The sequence below is a fragment of the Hibiscus syriacus genome, unplaced genomic scaffold (genome assembly GCF_006381635.1).
Source record: "Hibiscus syriacus cultivar Baekdansim isolate YM2019G1 unplaced genomic scaffold, ASM638163v2 tig00111392_pilon, whole genome shotgun sequence".
In the NCBI taxonomy this organism is placed as follows: domain Eukaryota; kingdom Viridiplantae; phylum Streptophyta; class Magnoliopsida; order Malvales; family Malvaceae; genus Hibiscus; species Hibiscus syriacus.
The window spans coordinates 3,590,500-3,600,568 of record NW_024063078.1 but is presented as its reverse complement, the minus strand read 5'-3'; the positions used below and the strand labels follow the sequence as shown (position 1 = coordinate 3,600,568).

General features: G+C 34.8%; 2 protein-coding genes across 2 annotated transcripts; both read right to left on the bottom strand.

Annotated features, from left to right (window-relative positions):
- Nucleotides 1-130: 130 nt before the first annotated feature.
- On the bottom strand, nt 131-7,118 carry LOC120160138 (GPI ethanolamine phosphate transferase 3-like). The gene is given in 19 exon segments (XM_039170575.1): nt 131-331; nt 417-500; nt 747-909; nt 1,108-1,149; nt 1,373-1,402; nt 1,404-1,506; nt 1,630-2,176; nt 2,268-2,359; nt 2,455-2,887; nt 3,359-3,506; nt 4,251-4,306; nt 4,404-4,439; nt 4,789-4,866; nt 4,953-5,078; nt 5,395-5,472; nt 5,704-5,787; nt 5,880-5,999; nt 6,360-6,449; nt 6,535-7,118. Coding segments are annotated over 19 exon segments (2,793 nt in total). The 5' UTR covers nt 6,922-7,118; the 3' UTR covers nt 131-235.
- Nucleotides 7,119-9,331: 2,213 nt separating this feature from the next.
- Nucleotides 9,332-9,718, bottom strand: LOC120160149 (probable E3 ubiquitin-protein ligase RHA1A). The gene has a single exon (XM_039170586.1). It carries the CDS (start codon nt 9,716-9,718, stop codon nt 9,332-9,334), a length of 387 nt encoding a protein of 128 aa, XP_039026517.1.
- Between the last annotated feature and the right edge of the window lie 351 nt (nt 9,719-10,069).

Below are 10,069 nucleotides of genomic sequence, written 5' to 3'. Positions count from 1 at the left end.
AGAAGAGAAAGCATGAAGGGAAAAATATAGGAGACAATTTAATTCTAGTTTTGAAAGAATGAAAGGTATCAACCAGCAACGGATAAAGAAAAATTTCAATGTTTTACGCTAGAAATGCTATCCTGCAAAATTTTTGATTTGTCATCTACTCATTATTTCTCTGCTAAAAGAATCTACCAAAGCCTCCTCAATTCGACAATCTGATCACCTTACAATCCTTGCCATTCCAACACCATTAAAAATAGTAAATGGATGCCACAAAAATGAGGATATCAGTAAGGATAAGTCCCACCACATCGAAAACAAACTTGGGAGCAAATAATCCCCACACCTGTAAAGTAAAGAAAAGGCAGATTTTCATGCTGTTGACATTCATATTAAACAAATATTAAGTTACCATGTAAAAGTCACTGTACCATTAGATGCCTCCTTTGGATGGCGACACACACTATAGTAGCCGTGGCTGTAGTAGCCGTAACGAGTCCATACACCATAAATATCTAAAACCATGATGAATCGTCATTAGCATATCTTCTCGTTAAGAAAGCTAACATTTAACTTGAAAATAATCATACTAAAAAGAACCGTTATAACAGATCAGAAAATACATATCAGATTTAAGTTCACGAAATAGGATGATAAACTATAACTATAATTAAGTAGTGTATTTGTCTGTCTACTCTCATTGCATCCTATCTATGATCCACGTCATAGGAAAATAGACATTCTTATTAGAAAAACCTTACCCAAAATAACTTTATAGAGAAGAGACTTCTATCCTCAGTCTGATTGAACAGGGATGAGAATGCAACAAAAAGAGGTAGTCCAAATACAGAAAGAATGTGAGAAAATCCAAATGTATCGATTGTAAGAAGGATTGCTTGCGGTGCAAGAACAAATTCATCAAACCTGAAAATCAGGTCAACCTCTGTTGGTTCAATAAACAATAAAGGGTTGCAAATTTATTAAAAAATTTGTTACATAAATCAAGGGAAAACAGCCACTAATTAATTTTTGTGATCAAGAAAGATAAATGCAAAAGTTACTTCTTTCGGCCAGTTAATCTGGAATAGCAGATGCGAAAGTTCACACATACCAAAGACTTACCCAATAAATGCAGCACCATATCGGAGGCCATCAAAAGCACACCTGAAGGAAAAAAAAATATAGCAGATTCAGAAACAGTTGCATCTGCTAGTTAAAACTGTAAAAGTTCTTTACATGGATACACCTACAACAGTAAGAGTAACATTAGAAGAATGAAACAGATCACCCATAGAAGAATCTACCTAGCATAACAGAATAAGCTAATTAATTAAACCAAGGGGCATACACATGCATCATTCAGTATAATAAATTACATGCATCTTACCAGTGGCCAGTTGCAAAAAACAGACAGAGCTAACAGACTCCACTGCACAATAGGAAGAGGATCCAAAACTGAAATTCCTGCACCCCCATGTACATTATGTTGTTCTATGCCTTGAAGCCTCATCATGCAATAACCTGCAACATATAAGTCATCGCCATAGGTTCAATGGTCATTAAAATCAACAATCTGATGATATAACTCTATAGCCTGGCAAGAAAAAGGAAATCAAGCTCAAATGTGCTGTAGGGAAAAAGCACCTGCTAACAAGGTTCCTAATGCAACCAAGGCACCTTGTTTCCCTTGGAGAATAATAACCGTTGAACTACATGCAGATAAAATAGATATCATTTTAACAAACAAGTTTCCTTTGTAATTTGACATTTCCTCCTTGCGGAGCAGTGGAACAAACGCCAACAGTAACAGCTGACCAAGTCCAATAGCATAAATTGTCCGAGGGATGTAATTTTTTCCATATCCTTTAAGAAAATGGGCCAGATCCAATATATTGCTTTCAGAAATCCAATGCAATACTATGAGAAAATAGCTTAAAATTGTTCCCATGGTAACACACTTTGCAATTCCCCAACAGTAGCTAGAAACGGCCTTGTATAGATAGTATCCTAAAATAATCAATGCAGGAATCGGCACAGCTTCAGCCATATATGTCCACAGAGATTCACTTATAGAAATACCAGGCTTCCATGAAGAGGATGCACTCATGAATTGAGAAGTGGCAGCTTGCTTATATAGACCAACGTCAATAGCAATCCTAAAAATGAATGTCAAAAGAAGAAATGTAGCTGCCTGGCATGCATTCAAGACAAAATTAGAAGCATAAAAAGTAATTAAATTATCACATATTTACAACACAGGTAAAGGAGGGCCCAATACTCACTTCAAGTAGCATCTTGTTCTTCATGAAAGAAAAACGTAATGTCACGATACCGGTAGTGGCCAAGAGGAAATTTGCAACTTTCCCTTCTTTCACTGATATCAAGTAAGAACAAGATAGTGGGAATGTCAGCAACAGTGATTAAAAGATGCTCGCACATGATAACCAAATATCAGGTTCAGAAACTTACAAATATAACTATTTGATAGTAGACTCAATGAACGCATCAGTACTGTAAAGGAAGCAAGCATTAACCCAAAGGAAATTCCAGGATCTCTCGATAACAGAAAAGAGACACCATAGGACTTATTCAGCTTCTTAATGGCAAGGATATGACAACATAAAGATAATAACATAATCCCAATACCAGTTCCCATCATCTTTAAATTAAATTCAGTCCACTTGGAGCGAGCCAGCTCAGCAATATAAGAAAGAAACTCAAAATAGGCAACTATTTGCCTTTTAAGAACTGGCAATGATGTGTTGGAACTTTCACTCTCGAACAACGATAAATTCGACCAATTCTCTTCTGCTTTAGCGTATAAATCAGATATGTGGAATAAGTCCTCAGAGGAAAATCCGATAACTGATGAAGCTGAATAGACATCAATATATCTTTTCACCTATATGAAAAGAAATAATATGAGAGTGGAAAAAGATAGTGAGCAAGAGGATGCTTCTAACAAATAATATACCTTGCTATACCTGCAGCTATGTCTCATCTAATCCCTTTCTTACTGTTAGCTAATGTTCTCTTACCAGGCATCGCATGGCTGATAAACTATTGTACTTGTACTTTTTTAAAGGAAAAATACAGTCAATAAAGTTCTCACGTACAGTGATGGAACCACCAAGGGAGTGCAAGGGGCCCTGCACCCCCAAATTTGTCTAATGGCAAATTTCGTCCGTGCAACTTTGAGTACTGATCAAATTAAGCGTTGTCCCCCAAATTTTGGGATTAAATACTTATTAGGTCCCTGTTAACTTTGAAGTTAGACAAATTGAACCCTCACACCGTCTAATCCCAATTCCCTCCCTGCTCATGTGGTTGATACCTACAAGCCAGGATCCAAGATCAAAGGAAAAAATAATACCTGCCATGAATTGGTGCAGAGGACATTAACATAATTTTGCAACCATTCTTCCAACTTTGTTTCATCCTGGTTGTTCCATGTTTTATTGTCATCCAAGTTCCATGTACCAACAGCTAAAGCATATAACTCAGGATTAACACGCCCGATGCTGCAAAAAGAACAGGGAAGTGAATCAATAGCATGACATTATTTATGGGAGCATGAAAAGTGAAAAGAGCACTACAACTTGATGCAGAGGACATACTTAAAATCAGTAAAATATAACCAAAACACTAAGACATGAATTTAAACATACAGAGACTTCACACCTCTCGAACATCATAAAGTCTAAACTACATAAAGAGCCACTACAAAAAACAATCAGCTTCAAATATGTTGCAAAGATGTTTGCTGCACAAGAGGTTGCTTTCATTCCTACTCAAAGCCACAGTCCAGTGCAGGGGTAGAAGCCCTAGGCTGTGAAGGGAAAAAAAAATTAAGGCAACTGCCTCCAAATAAAAAAGAAACAGAAATCATTTGCCATAGTTTTCATGATTGGATGAGTAGCAAACTAACAGCTTTTCCCTGAAATTTGCGGTATGAAATTTTAACAACTGAATTTAGTTAATTTGCCAATCGAAATTTACAAATTAAAAATCAGAGTATCTGACAAACACTCGAGATGCCAAGGAAGATAATATGGCAGAGGAAAACACCTTGCCTTTCGGGGGCCAATCCCAAGAGTCATTTATATAGTATTTTTCACTCCCAACTCCCCATTGCAACTAACATGCATCATTTCTTTAGTATAAAATAAAATGACTTCAAACTAAGTCCAAGAAATAAAAAAAACTAGTGATTTATATTGTCATAACATGGTAAAAATGTAATTGAAAGAATGCTTACACGGCACCTTCCAAATGGAAAGGGGACACCAAGAAGCGATGACACTGTTACTGCAAAATCAAGCTGCAAGAAGTGATATGACTTAAAACTTGTTTTAATGAAAGAAAACACTCAAAAGGGAAGTGATCAGAGATTACAAATAGTAAAAGACCATTCCAACCTGGGGGATGGAGCTGATACATATATTCTTGCTAGGCTGAAACAAAAGGAAAAAAAATCTGGCTTTTGAAAATGCTAAATAAATGGTCAAGAACTTTATAAACTTTTTTTTTATAAGAACTTTATAAACTTGTTACCATCTAACGAAGTTTTGTCCCCTAATAAATGAAATAGACAGAACCCTAACAAAAAATTATAATCAAGTCACCTGATAAAAAATTAAAGCTAAAGTGGTCTTTAACTTTAATGTATTATGTCTTTTTTCCTTCCCTTTCTCTACTGTTATCAACAAGGCACATAAAAGCAGCCTAGGAGAACGAACATCTCTACTCCTCCTAGAAGCCACCAACATATATTGAAAGAGAGAGAGGAAATGCCAAGTCTACCTCACAAGATGAAGAAACAAATTCAGATGGCAGAGAAGGCAAATCTTTAAAACTCATAGCAAATATTGATGTTTCAACCAACATGAAGAAACAAATAATTCACTAAAATTCCAAATAAAAAAAATTAAATTTCTATGTCGTAGATTAGAATATAAGCATCAGACCTCCTCAGGACTTCCTCCTCCATGATCCCCATTTAAGGTTTGTCCATGGTCACCCATTACAAGAAGTAAGCTATTCTCATGAAACTTGCCAGGTCCAGATTGGTTCTGGAGTTCTTCAATCACTTTCTGAATCAGACAAGCAGCCAGGCAGAGACATAAAAGCTAAATGGCAACAGAAGGATAAAAATAGAAGTAAATGCAAAACAAGTTTCGACAAGATATTTTCCATGCCAAGTCCCTAGAAAACTAAAATAAGCATGTCACAAATTGAAAATAAGTTCTCAATAGGAATTTTTGTGAGACAAGAAGGTTTGGTTAGGACTGTACTTTTAAAAATGAAAAAAAGAAAGAAAGATAAAGATGGGGAATCCATGGAAGCAGAATGCTATAGATGCTAAACCATTTGGAAGCAACGAGTAATTGTATTGCTTCAACAAATTACCACTAAAACTGCATTGTACTGCTCCAATTTTTCGATCATGGGAGTGGAATCAACACCATAGATATGGCCTGCATGATCCTGAACAAAAAGAAGTTTGTAAATATTAAATTTGCAACATATCCACTAATAATGGGTACAAAATCTTACAACTCCCCCCCCCCACCAAAAGAATTAGTAATAATTACCACAACATCAAATAATGAAGCTCACATTCAGCTTCAGGTTCCAAAGGAAAATAACCCTGAATAATTCACTAACCAAATATTTATCAGAACTTTCTCATCTCGAAATAAACCATGTAAATCATACCACTCCAAGAAAATGTGCAATAAGGACATCCCAATCTTGTTGGTGTAATGATGGAAGTAAGTGTTCAATGCATCCATTATCTACCTGAACAAAACAAAATTGGCATCATATATCACAGCCATTCAGATACAGAGATAATGTCTTCCAATGAATTACAGTAAAAAAACATGTCATACCGTGTCGAGATCTTTAACATTAAAAGAAGGGTATGGATAAGATTTGTTAAAATGATTAGGAAACAACTGTGTCCATGTATCGTCTCCCATCATCACCACTCTCTTCCCATTATGAATCAACTGAAATAATAAAAATAAAAAGAACATAAAAGCAAAACAAAATATTACACTAGTCCAACATAAATAAAAAGAACACCAATAAACATTAAGCATTTCATTTGGTGCTTACTTTTGCTACTTAGATTTTACTTCCTAAAAGGCAAAACAAGTGTACATATATACAAATATAAAATTAAAAAAAAAAAAAACAAATGTGCCACACTAGTCCAACATAATGTTCTATATGTCAAAGGAAAATCATAATTTCTCCTTTTAGAAAGAATATGGTTCTAATTTTTAATTCTAAAATGAAATTAGTACTGGATTTTCTATTCAAACCCACTTGTTTTCTAGAGAAAAAGGAGTAATGATCAAATAAACCTGATTAACGAAATTGTCTTCAACAATGGCAGGAGCACCAAAGCTATTCCCAACATCAATAAAAGTGGGAAGTGCCCCTGTTGTCAATCCCTGAAAACGTCAATAAAAAAATCATTAATAGCTATTTTCATCAAAGAAAAACTTTGAAAACTTGTAAAACGAAAAGCAAACCAACCTTCAAACGTTGTAGACTGGTAGTTGGTGGGTCAGCAATAGCTTTAAAAATCTTAGCTGAAGAAGGATTCCCTAAAGCCATCCTCTGTAACACTTTCAGTCTATCCATCCAAGGTTGTTTCTGCTCAAAAACAGAACTTGGAGCAACGAAATCAAATCTCAGCGCATCGAGAATGACGATGATGAGACGGTCAACGGCAGGCTTGGTCCAACAAGAAGAAGAAGAAGAAGAAGAATGACAAGGAGACTGAGAAAGATCGGAGCAGTGGCTGGAATGGGGAAGTTCAGTTCGGGTTAAGAGAAAGCCTTTGGTGAAGATCAAAATAGCAATGATGTGAAGGAACATAATCAGGACCGTCCATTTCCCGAATCTCCACCATCCCCACATGGTTAATTTGCCTTTTTGACGCGGGTGGTTCGGGAATGAAAGTAATTGGCAGAATAGAAATAGGAAGCGTCGGTGGCTGAGGAAAACGGTGATGGGCCAACGGGGAAGAAGCTAGTGGCGGCGATGACCGTAGCAGTGGTGGTAGTGAATACGAAATATTATTTGGGGATTTAGTTGGCGAGGGTCTGGTTAGATCAAATTGGTTGATGATGAAATTGGCCAAATTAGATATTAGTTGATCACAATTTGCACCGAAATGGAGAAACCACTTGAAAACACAATGAGTCAGGGGTGATATTAAAAATTAGGGTAAATTACACAAATGGTTATTGAAGTTTGAATAATTTTCCCTTTTTCAACTGATGTTTAAAAACTAATGATTTGATATTGACATTATCTATTTATAATAAATTAGTCATTTTTTTAACTGTCGTTATTGAGATAACGAAATGCTATTGTGATACGTTAAGTTGATTGACCTGACACCGTTTGATACTGCACGAAACAACAATTTTAATTGATGTTTATATAAAATATGATTTCATATCGGCTCGAACCTCGTCGACATTTTTGTTCGTTGTGGTAGAACCACGTGGGGACAGAATGGGACATAGCCCACCCCAACTTTTATGATTTAATTGTTTTTTAAGCTCTTAAAAGTTTTGAAACTATTAAAATTAAAAGTCATGGCCTTCCTAAATTTTTTGGTTTAATTATTTTTAATACGTTGTCAGTTTTAAAGTTAAATGAAATTAAGCTTTGCCTCTAACATTTTTGGTTTATTTACTTTTTAGGACATAATAATTTTGAAATTAATGAAATTGAGCCTTAATCATCTGTTTTTGTGTGGTTTAATTACTTTTTAGAATCTTGTTAGTTTCAAACATAAACAACTTGACCCTTCCCAAAATTTCATCTTAGTTCCTCCCTTGTTTGTTTGGCACTTGATTGGGCAATCAGAGTTAAAAAAAAATGAAGTGTATCTTCTGGTTACTGCTTTCTTTGTTGCAAAACTCGTAGAATGTGTATATAACACATGTTCGGTTTTTAAGTTGCACCAAATTAGCATTAGGTGGGGAGCAATATTGATTGCAATGTAAAAGCCTTGGGCTAGCAGCCATTGCGGCTTTTATCACAATAGAACTTGTTATGTTGGAAGATGGAAGATAACTTTCGGGAGGAGTAGATGAATTCGAAAGATGAAAGAATGAAGGCCACGTCCAAAGTTTCGAGGAATATGAGAATTCTCAAACTTCAGGAGTGGGAAAAGAGGTTTTCGATAAGATTATTGGGCTAAGGTCCTCTTAAAATAGGAGAGTAAAATGTCGGTCAACATTGTTATCCCCAGTGGTGCCAAATGATGTCAGGTCAATCGACTTAATACGGTACATCAGCTTTTTATTACCCGATACTATTAACGGTAAGGGATCGATTTGTTATAAATCTATAATGTCAGTGACCAAATCTTTACTTTTAAAACATCAATGTAGAAAAGAAATTTGTTCTCAAACTTCAGTGACCACTTATGTAATTTACCCTAGAAATTTATAATTTAGGGCAAACTACTCATATGGTCATGTAACCGTTAGTTGTTTTTATTTTGGGTGCTAAAGAATCATCTTAATTTAATCACCACTATTAGAGAAATTGTTATTAAAACATAAAAGTCTATTTTTGGTTATTAAATAAAATTGTTATCAATTAAGTTATTAATATTATCATTGAGTGTTCGATCGAGTCGAGTTGAGTTAAAAATTTTCAAGTTATTCGAGTTGATGAGTCTTAAATTTGAGTTATTCGAGTTATATTTTATAACTCAACTCAAACTTAGAAACCAATTCACTAATTACTAAAAAATTTGAGTTATTCGAGTTATATTTTATAACTCAACTCTAATTTGAATATTTTTTTAGTCGAGTTTATGAAATTATAACACGAAGTCAATTTAAGAAGAATTTTTTTCGAATTAAATCGATTTGAAAAAATTAGTTTTCGAATCAAATCAATTTTTACTTGCCCTTGATTAATATTTTGATTTGTGATCAATCAAATTATCTATATTTAATACTTCTATACATTTAGTCGGCAAATACATGACGATCGTCGTCCCTTGTCTATATTTCAAGAGAATGGATGTTTGGGAGGGGCATGATCCTTATAATATCATCATTATTCTCATATATGATCTGTAAGCAATCCTTATCCTTGCAATATCAGAAATCAAATTTTGTATAGGTTTGATCAGTGAATAATAATTTACAAAATTCTCTCGAAAGAGATAAAACATCCCTTAATAATATGATATATACATGAATTTGGTATAGTTGCTGATATAATCAACGTTGTTATGATTATTTAGACAGATAACAAGCTGCTTAAACTGCCGCAAAATCACGGAATCTATCTAAACCTATCGCAGCCACCAGGCTTCCCGGTGGCCGGAATCATGTAAACAACAATATTTGAAAAGAATGACTTCCATGCCGGAAAGTAGTTGTGGAGGAGATAAAGAAGTGCGACAAATAGGGCAGGTGGAACGCCGGTATCCGGCCCATCTATCCAAGCAAACTCTATGGAACAGATGGTCACATGTCAACTCTCGAATCTCATCGTCTTCATCAATCTTGCATAAGCAAATAGCGCATTCAACAACTTCTTCATCTTCCAAGTCTTGCATACTGTTGTGATTGTGGCTCCCTAGGTTAGAATAACGAAGCAAGAATTCACACGCCTGTTTTAGAGCCGAAACGATGAAAAGAACAGAAAAGAAGTACTTCCCTATCTTGTCAATCGCCATGGCTGAATGATCGGAAGAGAATGATGAAACAAGCATTGAGATATGGCTTCCAAAAGGCTGGAAAATATCGGGTTACTTATAGACTATTATTTTCAGAAATGAAAAGGAGTCATTCGGTGTTGAATTACAACAATGTATAAATAATTAGGGCAAATTACCCAAATGTCACTTGAATTTTAAATTGATTCAATTTTAGAACTGAAGTTATTAAATTTTAAATTGATTCAATTTAAAAACTGAACTTTAATTTTAGGTTCAATTAAAGCGTTGAACCCTGAACTATTAATAGTTGTATCACGTGATAGTTTGGTGTTTGTGTAGAAGCTATTTTTTATTGCATCTCATTATTTT

Bases quoted from the DNA above. Each gene is read 5' to 3' on its own strand.
- LOC120160149 (XM_039170586.1), bottom strand. From the start codon at position 9,718: ATGGCGATTGACAAGATAGGGAAGTACTTCTTTTCTGTTCTTTTCATC.